This window comes from Megalops cyprinoides, chromosome 17 (assembly GCF_013368585.1).
Source record: "Megalops cyprinoides isolate fMegCyp1 chromosome 17, fMegCyp1.pri, whole genome shotgun sequence".
Classification (NCBI taxonomy): Eukaryota; Metazoa; Chordata; class Actinopteri; order Elopiformes; family Megalopidae; genus Megalops; species Megalops cyprinoides.
In genome coordinates, this window is record NC_050599.1 from 13,820,578 (window position 1) to 13,837,714 (window position 17,137).

At 46.1% G+C, this 17,137-nt stretch overlaps 1 protein-coding gene across 2 annotated transcripts in view; it reads right to left on the reverse strand.

Moving 5' to 3' along the window:
- Positions 1-17,137, reverse strand: part of enah (ENAH actin regulator) — a 100,711-nt gene that overhangs the window by 73,591 nt on the left and 9,983 nt on the right. Inside the window, exon 1 of one of the 2 annotated variants that reach the window (XM_036549436.1) lies at positions 314-489. The exons of the other annotated variant lie outside the window; for it this stretch is intronic. Within the exon in view, the coding sequence (XP_036405329.1) occupies positions 314-327 (14 nt within the window). The 5' untranslated portion in view covers positions 328-489. Of the gene's footprint in view, positions 1-313; positions 490-17,137 lie in introns of those variants that run through there. 2 annotated transcript variants of the gene reach the window in all.

A 17,137-nucleotide genomic window follows, 5' to 3' on the forward strand; every position in this document is an offset into this window, starting at 1 on the left:
CAGGGTCCAACTCCGATATTATGGTGATGCAGCAATATTTTTAACCACTGCGCCACCTGGATATCTCAGCCCTTCACAATTTAACCTGGAAAACCTAAAATGTTCAATATTGCTGTGTTTTTAGTGCCAACGTATCATACACAATAGTAACACTCAGTTCACAGTAACATGTAAATGTTACCTTAGACCAAAACTTTCACAGAAGAGCTCAATGCTACTCCCCCCCCCCCATTTCCAGTCCCACCATCCGTGTAACTCTCCCAGCTGATTCTCACCACCTATACACCAGTATCCTAGCAGAGGGAGAACTTACACGTCAAGCGTCATCTTGGTCGCAAACTCTGAAGGTGTATCCAACACCTGCTCCACTATCGTGGCGAATCTCAGATACACTTTCCTGTGTCGTGGAAAACCGCAGATACGCGCTCCGGTGTCGCTGGCTATCTGCAGGGAAAGCAGTCCTGTGTCGTGTCTCTCAGAGAGCTGCGTGCGCGCAGACTACAGCCGATAGGATCACTGCTTCAGGGCTAAATCTGTCAGGCCGGGCAGCCCCAAAAGAATGTCCCCTCCCAAGAATAAACATGCTGACTGAAAGGCGTCATGAGTTCATTTTATCCCAGAACTGCCCCCCCACCCGCTCCATGGCTAACGCTATCAGCGCACACCACATACCATAATACAATGAACGGGTCCCTGGACAGGGCTAAAACACAATCAGGATAAAAACTGAGTCACCCTGTGGTCATCCGTGGCCTCCATTTGCCAGAAAAGGAATGGGACTAAAGAGGCGCAGAAGAGCGGGGCTCAAAAACACCGCCGCAAATGAAGGCATGACAGGATGTCCAATGGCATCTCCGCCAAGTGTGTCACAATATCTAAATCTGGGAGGAATAGGTATAAATTACTCTTCCTGAAAGAAGGGGGTCCAACAGATACAGTGAGGAAATGGGAATGAGTCACCAGTACAGTAGAGTTTCAGGTTGCCTTGAAAAGGAAGTTTATTCCCAAATCGGAGAACTTACAAACGAATCCATAATGAGACCAAAGCCTTTTTTGACATAATTTCTTTCCCACTTGCTTTCACGTTGGTAGAGCTTTAGAAGTCACACAGACATATAACAGCCTAAAGTAACCTCATAACACAGGAATCAGAATTTGAGAGTGGAATGTAACTAAAATATTTAAGATTTATGGTTTCTAATTTTCATTTCCAGACATCCTTTGGCTGGGGTGAAGTTTCCAGACACTGTCTTTTGACGATCACTCCCTCCAAACTGCTGGCTGTCACTTCAAGGTCTCAAATTATTGAGGTCCAGAAGGACATGGCCTTTCCAGAAGGTCTCTAACTGTGACCTCGAACTTCAAGCTCTATTTCCAGGGAGGGAAGAGTATTCATCAACGATGGCTGTCATAACATGAAACTGACAGACCAAGGGTGTTGGATGGAGAAGAGCTGAAAGGTATGCCCTCATTCTCACTCAAACTGTCAGAGAGAAATGTGAAATCATCTTTTACGGCAAGCAGGGACGCCGTCCTGAAAGTGGACAAAGCATGGAGCAGACATGGACTGAAACAGGACACTGGACAGGGGTACCATTCAAATACGGGCGTGCCATCAAAAACATCCCTGTATAAAAGCAGCTCTCTGCCCAGCTCACCTTTTATCCTAAAGGTTTGTTTATCTGGTTTCTATGGTGATGCGGCCCTTTCAGTCCCCTCCTGGGGATATGCAGATGGATTTATGGGATTAGAGTGACAGAGGAATGGCGCTTTTCATACGTTCACAAATGCATCGGGTTTCCCCCTTGCCTTCTAGACTTGGGTCAATTGGTCGGAAAAAGACAGAGCCTCTCGTGGGTTCTGCTCGGGATGCAGGATGATTTAACGGTCTGAGGGCTCAATGTTAGAGCTGCACTGTAGGCCAAGTCTCCGAGCTGAAGCCAGATGCATATTGCGGTGTATTGCTCAGATGGTGAAATTCTGGTATGTCATAGGGATGATGGATCACAAGATCTCCATGGTAAGAAAACATAACAAAAATTAAACACAGCTATGAACACCAAAAAAGACGCCATCATGGCAACAGAGCAACAGTTTCTCTGCATTTTGGTCACATTTTACATCAAGCGTCATAATCCTATAAGTTCCACGATGTATATGATGTCATTACGTCAGCCTTCATAAAGCTTTATTAGAATTAATGTTACTGACTCAATAATGTAATGGAACACGCAATGTCACATTTGACAAAAATGATCTCACTTGATGTAAGGACACTGTCCCAAAACGCCAACACACATCACCTTAATTTCTTGGATAAGATTTAGTTTACTTCATGATCATGTGTTGCATGAATTGAGAATTGAATTTTGAGTCACTTATCAGTGAAAGAAGCGCTTTACTGCAGATAGCCACTAAGCCACTATTTTCTGACAACCCTCTTCGTTACAAAAATGTAAATCAGAAATGTTCAAGATGTTGTGAAGCTCTGCTCCACCGTGACAGCCAAAGCATGCTGCTCCACCGCAGCAAGGGAAATCGAGAACATTTACGCTACAGATGCACAGACTTTTAGAGTCTCTGATATCTTCGAGCCTAGAGACCAGCCTAGATCCTCATGCCCAGCTGACCACGTGAGATTCAGATGGCTTCAAAAGCTTTTCTGGTGTCAACGCTTTTAACCAGCGATATCAGAGCAGAAGCTCCCATCCCAATCCGTTTCAATGCACAGCAGGCGATTAACTCGCTTTGACATAAAAGAGGGGAAAAAAAAAAATCTCCACAGATTGGAACACTCCAAATAACTGCCAAAGTTGCCTCTTGTTCTCGACATTAAAGGGCTAACTGACGAACAATGCGCTTCCTCTTCAAATTAGGCTTTGAACTGGTGCCTCCTGGCCATCATTGGACAGATCTCGCTGGCCTGAAGGTGGCCACGGGGCTCCACTTCAATTTTGTGATTTTTGCTTTCAGAGGATAAACCCCCCCCCACCTCCAGCTCAAGGGTAGGAACTGTGTTTGCAAGAATATGTCAGTGTGTGAGAAATTCAATTTTCCCGTTTCCCCCCCAAAACCAGTTGGCACAGGAGCATTTTGCACAAAAAAGTAATTATGCTAATTTCTCCAACTACGTTATTAGACAACCAACAAGCTTCTGAAGCTGCTAGCGAAATGCACTGGATGACACAGCATATTCAAAAACATGCCAGCTGTCCAGAGCGATGCAAAGGATATTTTCAACAGCAACATTAGAGATTCTTTTAAGTGTAGGAATTCAGTAAAGATAACCAATTCAAAATGCCTTCTATCTCATGGCTGTTCATTATCTTTTAAACTGCTGCGTGCTAGGAAACAGAGGTTTTCCATGCTGAACTCGCCAAGCACAGCTTGGTCTAGGACCCTGGCGCCACGGAGGGCCAGCCCTTGCTGTCGCTCTCAGCTGCTACACACTCCACTCGTGAGCCGGGTCGGCAGAAGCACCCTGCTGCCTTCTGGGTCCTATCAATCAGATTATCAGACGACTTCACCCTCCACAAGCTGGATCTAGCGCTCAGTAGCGCTGAGACCATAATCCCTAAATCTTTTAATATCATGTAGAAAATGTTCAGCCAGAGGACGGAAATGTCATAGACAAAGATGACGCTCCAGAGAGCGGAGAGGTGGGGGTGCGACTGTCTTCAACGATGGCCGTGGTGACACGCAGCCCTATCAACTGTAGTCATTCACGGTAGTCAACCTGGAGACAGATTAGATTTTCTCACATTAGCAAGGAAGACTAATTGGATGTACATCTAACCTAATGAGAAAAGACGTACCTATTTGTTTAGCAGGGCAAGTGTACGATGCTTACAATGCTCCCATGCTATTACACTTACGCGAAGCTGGATTTGGAGAAAGAGGCGACGGTTGAACTGATCTGAGACTCAAACCAAAAAATACCTGGCAGAAAGACAATGTGGGACACTGGCAAACAGCCACAGAAGGCAAAAGGCCATACCTGTGTAAGGGTCTGTGGTACAGCAAGTTTCATGAAAGCTAGTTTGTAATGCCTTTCCCAGGAATGGTCCACACACATCTATAGTGCATTCAATCATTTTAGAAAGGGGAGGCCTTGAACCAATGTCATATTTCAACACTTCAACAAGCACAGAAGTTCCAGGTGAAGCTGAAGTGAAACTGTTTCTGACTTGCTCAAAGGTACCTAAACAAGCCTGGAAAAAACCTGAAACCTATCCTGTTTTTTTCCTGTTCAGCAACACTGCTTACAGAACCATTATAAATAATTCCAACAGCAGAACAGAGTCCAGAGCAACTACAGCAGGCCTCTGGGGTTGTGTCTGTGCTTTTAATGCCTTGGTAAGTAGAGTGGAGTGAGTGGAGTTTCATTTTAACTCTGGCACGTTCAACAGTGAAGCTGGAAGGAAATGTGCAAAATGCAAATAACCAGGCCCAAAAGTAAATGAAAAGGAGAGAAGCTTCTCAGTGCAAGAGCAGGACACTGAGAGCACCTTGCCAACAAAGAAAGGCACTACAGCAAACACACTAACCACACCACTGACCAAAAACATTCCTGTCCAATCAAAGCAAAGCACTGCCATTTGATTTTGGTCTACGGGTGATGTTTTTGATTTCCAATGCTCTTGATGACATTGCTTGCTGTTATGTTCTCTGATGCAGACCAAAAGAAGTAAATTGTCTAGCCATGTGAGACACATTCATGCACACACAGCTAACAAATATTTTTGTGAAGAGGCAGTACTTTTCCTGTGGCGTTAAAGTCACACTGCTACCCACAAAAAGACCCACGCGATCTGTGCTGCATTCAATGTGGACATTTTGGAAAGAGGAAGCCATGAAGCTGCCCCATGTATTTCCAGGCTCTCACAAAAGCACACTCACTCCAAAATAAGCTAAAGCCGAAGCATTGAGCACACACGAGGTTGAAGATATCCGTTTCAAAAGATGTGAGTAAAGGCCTGTTTACACAAGCCGAAAGTGGACGGGGGTGAGCTGAAAAACGCCCCGTAAGTGAAACTGCATCGCATTGATTTGAACAGATGCAGTTATACGGGGCGCAGAGAAGCAGGGCTAGCTCTGCAAAAGGCTGCAGTCCAGTGGTGCATTTCTACGTAGTGCTGTGCCAAACCTCACTCTAGACCAATCAGCTGCTATTGTAGTCATGCTAATACAAAACTCCAAGTTATAAGTGCAGAATGTGTCAATGCATTGCAGCAAAATGCAACTCCCCTGGCAACCAATTCCCCTTTCATAATTATTAATTCCTGAATTATAACAACAGCTCAACATGTGCAAAACCTTTCAGCTTAATGCTTTCTGCTTACAGCATAATCAGACATTTTTCTTGATATACTGTAAATTGATCAGCACAGAATGAGGCTGATGTTTCTCAAAATGGCATCACTTTCACTCCAGTGCAGCCAGCATCACTGGCTGTGGCACGTTACAGTGGTCTAACATGTCCGATCGACTCCCTTCTAAAAAGGCAATGGATACAAGTACAGACACACAGTGGTCGTCAAGTGAGAAAAATGGAATCAGACTGTGACAGATTTCATATCTGAGGACAATTACACCAATTTCACAAACAAGCAGTTACAAGCCCTCCCTGCGTGACACAATGGACTCTGTGCTAACTGGGATTGAACGGTTTGCAGGGAGCCATACCCTTCCCCTTAGCACTGCTATCAATCACGCTGTTAAACCGGCAAGGGCTAAAAATTAGAGAAAAAGTGTCTGTACACATGTGATTGACACCAACAATAGGGGCCTTGCCCTGTTTTTTTCAGGGGGTTTTCCCATGATTCGACTGTGAGTACAACCCATACTGTAAAATGCTCCCCACAGTGTAGCCTGTGATCAGCTGGCATCCTCACACGGCTAATCCGAACACGCCAATCCTCATACAGCAAAACCCAAATCGGTCATCCCAAAGACAACGACATCAACCCCACACGACCAACACTCAAAGAAAATGGCCCCACCAATTCTGGGGTGCCTGTACAGCACCCTCTTCATCCCAACCCAGGATGTGCTGAGCCAAGATGTTTCAAGAACTTTAGGAGGCTACAAGCGCAGGGGCAAGAGACACTGTCACATCCAAGAGCTTACAAGCTGCTGAGAGACAGTACTGTTAGCCTGTGAGTCAGTATGTAACTACTGAATTTAATCTGATATTGTTCATCTTTATAACACACATTACTGCCTCCGCTCTGTTCCTTGTGACATCAGCTGTGACCTTTGTCAATTTTAACTCACACAAACCTACTGCACATCTTATGGCCAACTGGAGAAGGCTTACTGGACATTAAACAGGCATGTCTCTTAAGCTGATCATTGATCATTAACACCCATACCCACCTTATGCATCTGAGCTAAGGAATCAGAAAATCAGACTGAATATGTTTGCTTTCCAGTGTCCTGTCCTTAACTTCCCTCATAACACACTAACTTTTCTTCCTTCTTTTCCCTGCCACTGGGCCCCTTGTGTTTTTAACACAAACCTGGAAAGAGAAGTTGAAAGTGCAGATGAGAGAGATCCAAGAATTAAAGATGGTATTAAAAACCATTTTTAAGAGCTGAAATGTTGTCACCTTTCTCTGAAACCAGAGATGGGCCCTTCCTGTGCAGCTCACTCTCTGAATCTGAGGTCATTTTTGATTAATTTTCTTTCCTTGCTGAGATAATTAAGTCCACATGGAATGGAATGGCTGCTGGGAGTAACCAAACCGGGGGAATTGGTGAGGTATGATTCATGGCCCAAGTTAAGCATCCTAAACCTTTCTATGGTCTTCCCAGAATACCAAATCACTGGACGACCCACTGGCTCCACGCTTCATTCCATGCCATTAAATGCGAGCCGGGTCAAAGGTCACAGCCCAGGCTGCAGATGTAACTAATAAGGAACTTTCCAATGGCGGTTTTTACGGTTCGCAGAGGATCCGGTAACCAGAGGAACACGGATGCATACTTTCCACCCTCTCACGGTCGACCGTGGTCGACCACAGAGGCCGGGGGGGGGGGGGAGAGACGAACTAGAACATCCACAGCAGTGCTGTAACCTCAGCGCTGTGAGATCTACCACAGGAAGAGATCTACCGTGACCAGCCCACTGCCAGCTTAAAAAGGCCTCTACCACAAACCACTCCAACACATTAGCTGTTTATGACTGAAGTCAGCTCTGGAACTGCATTCACCCCCCCGCCACCCCGAGCCCCAATGATGCTTACGATGGCAGCATTGATAACGAGGCTGGTGGTTTTGGCTCAGCTTCTGCTGCTGCAGTCCAGAGTCAGGGCCAAAGGGGGGGGAGAGGGGTGCACGGTCGAAAAGCACAGTCAATGACAACTCTAAGGGGAGATTAGCCAGGATGGGCTGAGCAGCGGACTCCTATTCTGCTGAGTCACAGGCGTTTCGCACTGACATGTGACCCCCCCGGGTGGCGTGAAAAAAACCACAGGGTGCAAATTCAAAAGACAGGTTATTTCCTGTGCCCCACCCAAAGCTTGTTAACAACTCACTCTGTCCAGCAGAGGCGGCCAGGATAACTGCCCCTAACCTGCGTGGCAGATGGCAGAAACCTCGAATGCTGCTTATGAAACTGGCAGCGGCGGCGTGACCTCACTCTGACCCTGCACTGACACATGCTCACTGGGGGGCCCTGGGGAGATGTCCATCCTGTGTCCAGCTGCCACGGGCATCTGAGAAGCTGCCTGGTCAGGGACTGTTAGCCACACACACATACATGCACAGCCACCTCTCAACACACACACACACACACACACACACACACACACACACACACACACACACACACACACACACACCCAACCAGCTCTCAAAACATACATACACGCATGCACACACGCACGCACACATGCACACATACATATAAACACTCTGCCACCCTCTGTAAACAGCACAGGAGCACTGGAAGTCAAAAGTGGTGATGTGCCCCAGATGCCTTAAGCTACAGGCAGGACCTGCACACAGTCCAGAGAAGGGGGCTTTCAGATCACAAAACACTCCTGGATTTATCATCCATACAAGGTACTTTTTTGGAGTGACGAAATGAGTTGATGGGACATCCAACAGTTCATCACTGACTGGTCATATTAAAAAGCAAAAAGCAAAAAGAATCACATTCTCACATTCAGGGGTTCAGAAACTTAATTGTGCAGTTCAACTGATATGTATCATTCCATTGACAGTCAGCCAATCAAGGTTTTTAAGACTTAACAGAAATGGTGCTCATGAGTTGATAATACCAAAATTGACCATTCATTTAGCTTTGTTTTGAATATTTTATTACAAGGGGGAATTTGGAAAATGTACACATTTTGTAACCATTTCTCTCTAAAAGTTTTCTGCAGGTTTTCTATGTAATCATCGCACTTAAGTACGTTTATTGTTTTATAATTTCGTAATGGAACAGATTGACTGGTTTGTTGTACAGTGTGGTCTCACAGCAGTCTTTTCTGTGCCACATAAACCTACCTCAGCCAGGCCCTATAATCAAATAATCAGAATATATAGCCTATCCAATGCCTTACTACAATAAAGCAGAGTTTTCAAAACATTGTCCAAAAAAAAAAAAAAAAAAAAGCAAAAACAAGCCGGTCCACATGTGAAGAAAAATAAACAAGGGACGGCCATGTCGCACACTGCTATTTTCACATCCTTTGAAACGTTAGTAGCATTTTGGCTTGCTGGGTGCATGTCCCCACTCCCCCCTCCCCCTGAATCCAGCCGTATTCCCTCCTTTAATTAAGCTCAGCCTTCAGCTGCATGCGAGCTGCTCCTTTTGTGCAGGGCAGAGTCTCCCTGAGAGCGCGGAGAAAGGGAGCCGGGATAAAAACCAGGGAAATTCTTTACATTTTCGCTCCAGGCTGGATGGCTGCCATGAGAATCCTCCAGGGCCCCTTTTCAGCGGCCAGTCAGTGGGGGTGCGGGGCCTTGTTAAAATTCTGACAGCGCTACCGAGCTGGGGACCCGGGCTGCTGCGTGGACACCCCGGCCTGCTGTCACCGTCACTGGAGGGGGCGGGGCCAGGAACCGACCACAGCAGAGCCGTCCCCTGTGACTGACGCACACGCGCGCAACTCAGCCGTGTAAACACCCTCCCCTGAAAACATCACATACACGCACATCACATACATGCAGACATTCACAGGCACACACACACGGGCATGCACACACAGCAGGACTCTCAAAACACAAACAGGACTGGGGCTAAGAGACGATAACTGCCTGAAAAGCGCGCACACACACACACACACACACACACACACACACACACGCTTCCCTGCACTGGCCATAGAGAAGCACAAGCATTGCCTACAAGACAGGGTATTGGTCATGTCACTGGAATACTGTGCGCCCATTTCGCTTAGTAAAACTGTATTCTTCTCATGATCACACTGTCTGTGAAAAGGCTGGAGAGAGCCAAGCAGCTGAGCACAGAGCTTGATCAATGCTGACACACTCAGGGAGGATCCTGATTGTCTCCACTTAACAGGTAGACGCTTACTGTAGCCCACCTGATCCCATGCGACAGCAAACAGCTGATGTCTCTGCTGAGGTCACCGTGCTATTAACCTGTTGAAGTATTAAGCCAACTTATTTAAGATGTGCCAAAAGGGCAATTGTCTATCTATCCCTGTACAAGGCAAAAGCCATACTATATCTTAGTTAAGTCTGTATAATTACTGTACCAGATAAATTAAATTCTACAGTTAATCTCTTCATTATTTTCTTCCATTTCCTCCATGAATTAGGATTTTTACATTATGGATTTGGGTTAGCAGAGTCCATTATAAGAACGCTCTGATTTCTGTAATCCACTGCTATAGGTGATAGATCCACTGCTATAGATTCTGTGTCAAATACAGGCAATGATCTGAATTTGGCTGCGGATAATTAGTGTGTGATACTGAACACGGTCTTGCTGAAGTAAAATAAAGTCAGTGTACTAGTAACAATGTTGCCACTGTTATTTCTCATAATTGCTTTGTCAACTTTGGCGGCAAATGGAGGAAGCCACCATAGAAAAGGTGACACCCATCATGTCCTCAATGGCTAACTAGCAAAGCAGTTGAAGCTGTTGAACAGTGTCTGTTTACTTCTTGTTTGAAACTCCACTTACCGCACCACCTCCTGAAAGTAACAATTATTCAAAAAGAACTGCCAAAGACAGACATTTGTCCCTCTAAAGACAGGCAAGGAGACTCCAGATTTCCACTCCCACCAGCGCAACCCAGACGGACAGGGGTGTGCTTTCAATACAATTATTTGGAACTGTTAGGGTTTGCTTCAGATTTACAATCTTTTAACAAACAATCAAGACTTGTATGGATTAATAGGGATTACTTTCTTTCCAAAGTGGACTGATTAGGATTCAGCATTGTGTGGGCAAACATAGCAATGGTCATGTGCCAGAAACAAGCTTGGTTGCAACAGACAACCAGTCAACTAGTCATTCAGAATCTGGCAGCTAATCTCAAACCAAGAAACTCAGTACAGGACATTCTTGTCCACAAGTGTCTCAAAAGTTCCCTCCAATATTAGCTACATTTAAGGTAGAACAACACTGAATGAATTTTTCAGTGCAGTAAATCTTCTCAACAGCGACACATTAGTTCAGCAGTAACTGAAATTAAAAAAGGGAAAAAGAGCATTAAATCAATTCATTCAAGCAAGTGCTTACACTGTAGTTTAACTGCAAAGAGGCCTTCATATTAGAGACAGATAAACGACAACGGGAGGCAAACTTTGTCACATTTTGTTTAATTACCTTTAAAATGTGACTGCTTTTTTAAAAAAAGTGGGCGCTAGGCAGCATATCCAAGGTATATCTCGCAACACCACATCCACTCCTAAAAGCAGCCCCCTTAACCCAAAGCACCGGATATTGTTTGAGAACAAGGCTGCCACTGTTCTGGGGGTGACAGGTGTGGCTGCACAGCTCTGGTGACTGTCCCGCACTCCTGGCCTTTCCTCTATCAGCTAAAAGGTTCAAAACTTTTTGGCTGCTGGAAACAGGCAACATGACCCTCAATCGGAAGGGGGGAAAAATGGGGAAAAACAACACAGCGAGTGGCCGCGGGACAGCTGTTCTCCCGGCGGACAGATGGAAACACACAGAGCCACCTGTTCAGCACCCCGTCGGACAGCGTGCTACACTGCTCCCAACTTCTTTAGGGCTTCCTGGGGGAATTTTCAAGGAGCCGAAAAAAGGAAGATGGTTCTGCAATCACGAGGGATGTGTGTGGGGGGGGGGGGTTGAGAAACATCACCAGATTAGACAGCACCGTGGGTCCATCTCTGTGTTTGAGCAGGATGATTTACAAGGGGGAGAAATATAACTTGGTGCGGATGAGTTACTCTGGAGCGGGATTACGTGACGAGGATCACAGGAGCGATAAATCTCTCACCAGTGAAAGGCGCACATCAACACACGCCTCAGCAGGGGCTATATCCTGACTATGTCACTGCTCCCGCACAAGCAGAAAATACCATCCCGCTTTGGACTTCCATTTTTCACAGATGACACCCGAAGCCAGACAAAAATATACAGACCCACCACTGACACATGTGCATCACATGCAGCCTGGCATCAATCATTAGAACTTTGATCGCTTCTAAGCGCATCATGCTTTCAGCACACACACACACACACACAAGCACGCACACACACACGCACGCACGCACAACACAAGGTCGCTGGGATGGCCACTGATCTGAGAGCGCCATTCGTGTGCAAGGCACCATAGCCCCACCCGTGACTGACTCGTATCAAAAAAAAAAAAAAATCACAGAAAATAATTCCTCAGCATATTTTGAGGGGGAAGGATATCACACAACATTTATCAGGAGAAGACTTTGATGCCATGCGCCGAGCGGCTCTCGTGCCCTGGAGCAGCTGAATGGAACAGAGGAGCCAGCCTAGCACCCACTGCAGCGCAGACTGAAATCAGAGCGGGGCACGAGGCAGCACCGATGACACGGGACCACTGCCTTTTGCCGCAGGCTGGAGCGCACATGTTTTACCCAGATATGAAGACATTCGGCCTGAAAGTGAGGGCTCTAGGCCTTCGCAGCCAATGGAATTACAGCTTGGTGTGGGGTGATGGAGGATGCGTGACCATGGCAACGCACAACAAAACACGGAGATAAGCAGAGCCTCAGAAAGGGGGAGAAGCTGGGGTAGAACAGGAAAAGCGCTACACAGACTTTGGGCAGATATAGTGAAAAACACTGATTGCTGAAAGCACTCCCAAACAACCCTCGGTGACCTTTTTGTGTTGAGAGAGAAAACATTTCTGCTGTAAGAACTGGCGGGGACATATGTGACAAAGCCCCTAGAGGAATGGCAACATTCGTTACATTGAGCACTTCTAATATTATAGAGCGCTTCTAATATTGTCGACTCCTTATATGGCCGTTTGCTTGTGTTGTATCCAAGTAGCCTTGCATAAAAGCATCTGCCAAATGACTAAATGTAAATGTAAATGTACAAGCAACCCATTCCACCGTCACAGGATGGAGCCCACCATCTGGATGCTGGCACGGGACCACTGTCAGAAACTTAGACTTGGGAGTCCAAGTCGGAAGAGGGCTGAAAAGCCGCTTTGCCTTTCAGTCCGTCTAGACCAGGTTTACCTCTAATCTGCCTCTCTGACCTCCATCTCCCTCACCACCACTTAATGAACTGTTACACAACTCCACCACAAGGAGACATGGCTCCAGGTATCCATGTTCCAAAGAAATCAATTTCCCCTGTGATTTTTTTAGAGCTCCAAACTGGATTATACAGATGCAGGATGAGAGATAAATTGAATTTTAAGACATAAAATGCACCACAGTTCCCCAATAAAAAGCAGCGGCCAAAGATGCCGGTCCAAACCCCTGGTGGGGCACTGACGTAGTATCACTGAGCAAGATTACCTGAATTATTACTGAATAATTACGGAACGGAAAGATCTACACACAGTACATTAAACAGGGTACTTCCTAATCAAAAACTGTAAAATGGAATGCATTTCCCTCAAATTGTGAGTGCATTCATCTATGCACATATACCATTCATACAGTCAGAACTGGAGAAAGCAAATGGCATTTGATCTATTTCAGCGTTGAGCTTAGTTGCGTTTCCCTCCCCCCTGCTAACCTCTTACCCTAGTATAAACCTGGGTAATCTGCCTAACCTTCACTACTGGGATTTCGCGCTGGCCCACAATCAAGTCTGAGAAAACAAAGTGAAGCACTTGGAAAACGAAAGCAGGACACATAACGGGGGGAGGGCGGGGGGGGGGGCATGACCAAAGCCAATTAGCAGAGCACATTCTCTCAGCTTTTCAAGCACAACATCACCCGGCACACCGAGGCCAGCAATCAACTTTCACCCGGCTGCCTACTGACTTCTGGGCGCTCTGGCGGAGTGTGACAGGTGCGACGCAGAGACAAGTAACAAAGGGTGACAAAAACAGGCCCTGGTGACTTGTTTTATACCCAAGGGAAAGAAAAACAACTAAAAACAGGTGCCTCTTTAAATTTTCATTAGCAAAACGCTGGATCGCGACATGAAATAAAGAGCAGGTGGTACGGCACCAACCGCAAGCTGCTGAATCAATGATGCCACTGCACCAGACACAAGCACCTATTAATAAAGTATGGAGTTTCCCTGCAAGATCAATGCAAGTTGCATTTATTCAACTTACAGTTGGCCCTAATGAAATCCTTGAAACCTTCCCTAGGCCACTGTCTGCAGAGTTGATAACAAATGTATGATGGTATTGAAAGGCTCCTACTACACTGTATATAGGTGGACACACAGAACAAAATATTATTAAAAAAAAGAGGCACCTCTCCTACTGAAGCAGCCCTTGCAGCAGACTTTTAACTGCAGTGTTCTCGTAACCCTGGGGAATCCTAGCGATAAAATAATCCCACAGTGGGAAAAGTCAGGGTTTAGATTACCACACAAAAAAGAAATCCTTTTAATGGTTTTAAAGATGGCACATTTTTACAAGGGGTAATTGTATTCTTGCGATTTTTTAAAATTTGCGGATAAAATATCAAGTGTATACTTTTACTGTCTTGTTTCCATTAGCTAAATAATTTCGAGGTTAGGGATCAACATTCACAGCCTAATAAATGTGTTACACTTCTCATGCATGCCGTTTTTATGCTGTGAGCCCTGACGAAACTTCTGCCTCCAACAATATCATATTACAAAAAAAAAAAAACATATATGAATAGCCCAAGCATCACATACAAATGAATACATCTTTTGTTTACACTTCACAGCCTTTTACTGAGATTGACAACTCGATTTCTTGTATGAATTTATTGCATATTCCAAAAATCAAGACACAGTCTGTTTTCTATGGAAGATGAAAAGCATGTCATAGAGCATCAGGGTTCACTGCGCTCAAGCACAGCAGAGTGTGTTCATGCGTTAACAATGGGCACAACACAGTCGACAGTGTTCATACCAACAGACACAGATGTGGAGGCAAAACGCTCCCCCTTAGAGATGTATTACATATTCAGTTTCTACTCTGGAATGTGTTCTATTAGACATGTATTAAACCACACTACTCGCTTTACTGACATCCTCATGCACAGCAATTACAAAGATCACATTTTACAAAAGTGCCCACTAATATAACTGGACATCAACAGAATTTGGAGTATCTTTTTAAAAGCTAAGATAGCACCACCGTATTCACACCTGCAAATCCCTGTTCATAGCCTGGTTGTCGAATCACTGCTGTGTTAATCTGAGACAGAGTTGAGACGGATGCTTTCCTGCGGTGTTGCTCTGCGGTCTCCATACGAGAGCTGAAGCAGTGTGCAGCAGCAGCAGCAGCAGCAGCAGCAGACGGGCTGACAGGAAGCAGAGAAATCTCCCCGGCTTCGTGCCGCTGCGCCACGGACCAGACAGTGCAGACGTTCCACATTCCTTCATCCACGGGAACTCCACAGAGATCAGGCCTAATCCCCAGTCGCAGAAAAACGAGGCGCTGATTAAGTGGGCTTCATGTTGCCAAGTTCAGCATAACGTTCCCCTCTGGGGCAGAGAGGCACCCAACCTCCTTATGTGAGGTCCGAATTGCAGCAGCGGGCTCAGCGATTGCTGACCCCTGACCTCCAACCAGCTTGGTGGGCCCGAATATTCAGACAGACTGGGCCACGCCCCGACACAGGTGAAGCACTAACAGGCGGGGCCCTGCAGGGGCTCTGAACAGGTGCTAGGTAGGCCGCTCCCATGTGGTTTCCACAGAACAGGGAAAGGTGCACCTTCACTGAGCATCTGCCGCAGAGCTACTAAATGAAAACCACACACCACTCCCCCATAAACCCACGCCCCCGTGTCCAGACCATGACCTCCATCCTCGTTATCAGGTCTTCCAGGGACCTGCAGCTCTGTGGCTTTCCTGCCTGTGAAAAGCAACTGCTGGGTCAGGCCTCTATCACGTTCTGCATCTGGACTACTGCTTAGCCTGCACTTTTCCTAATGACCATACATGATTCTCAGTACAGCTACACTGCAGCAGCGAAAAAAAAAAAATATATCATGCTTAGAAACGCTGGAAATGCATTTAACCAAGGGTGACCAGTACATGTCATTTTGCAGGAGATTTATACACTCCCGTTATTCACGCTGAGAGTGATGGGAGAACTTACTGAACATAAATACAGAGTAGTACATACCATCCCCTACCCAGCAAAGGTCATGATAGGTTTAACACTACCGTTTCTACATTTCGACCAGGTCTGCTTTTACACTTACATCCCAACTGCTTCATTCATGAAAAGGCAAATCCAGACAAACTGACATCTCATGCGAGTTTCCCATGAAGACCAACTCTCCTTGTACCTTGCCGCCCCTGGCAGGGCAGTTCTGAGTCCGGATACAGAGAAACCACACGAGGTGGAGAAAACCTGTAATATATGCTGCTGTCTGCTTAATGAAAACTGAATACATATGACCACTCAGCAAACTCGCCATTGTCCCAGAACAAAATGGTCTGACTGCAACAGAAAGAGAGAGCTTTTCTTGGAAGGTTTTGCAGTGTAAAGCAGGCTGTGCGCTGGCATAGGTGTCCTTGGCTAGCCTGTTTGGACTGATCAGCCTTCTCTCGTGCTAATGTGGACTAATTTGTGCTGGGCTCCACAGGCAGTTCACTCCATTTGATAAACAGTGGCTTCTTTCATGAGTTCCCCGCAATAAGCCATTTTCTCCCTTCAGAAGTTATTTTTTTTCCCCAAAGAATGCTGTGCTGTCACATTGAATGGATACAAAAGCAATATTTTGTCTGTCAGGGGGAGTTTTGAAGCCAGTGTCAAACGCCTCTCTTTCAGGGTCCTCTCCATTGTTACATCAACAAAGGGAGATGTTTACTCAGGCTAGTGTATTATCTCGGGCACTTGGGGGCTCCAAAGGAAATGTCTGCTCCTTGCCTCGCAACCTTCCGCGCCTTCGCCCTGCTTCTTTGGCTACAGTTACTGCATTTAGAGCGAGCATTAAGAGAATCACATAATTCTGATTTCGCCTTATTTTTGTTGCCTCGGCAACCTCTTTATAGTGAAGAGATACGAGACGTTGACTGCTAACTAAGCATCGCGCGGCGGATTGTGTGGGCTGAGCGGGTCCGGCGTCGCTCCACACTGCACGTCTCAGTACTATGTATACTATGCGTTTCCTCTGGAGACGTATAGTACACACCTCCAGATTTCTGCCTGTGACAAGATGAATCTGCCCTAAATACTGCCACGTCCCTCGGTTACCTAGCGTAGGGAGGAGCAGCCGCTATGGTTTCCTACTCGAGGACGGAAAGGTCCACAATGGAGTCCCGGCCCTTCAGCAGTGGCTTTCAGATCTTATTCCCCCATCTTGGAAGGGTAACTGTGTAGATCCAATGCTACTGCAAGCAACAGCAACATTAAAGAGGAAATGTACACAGTGGAAAAAGAAATCTTGTTCCATGAGCACTGGAAGCGGATCTTACAATAATTATCCCTATCCACCCCCACCCCACTGCTGTCACAACCAACCCGCCCCCACACAAGTCAGAACTCCATGTATGTAAATTTATCTCCATGCATAGTGGCT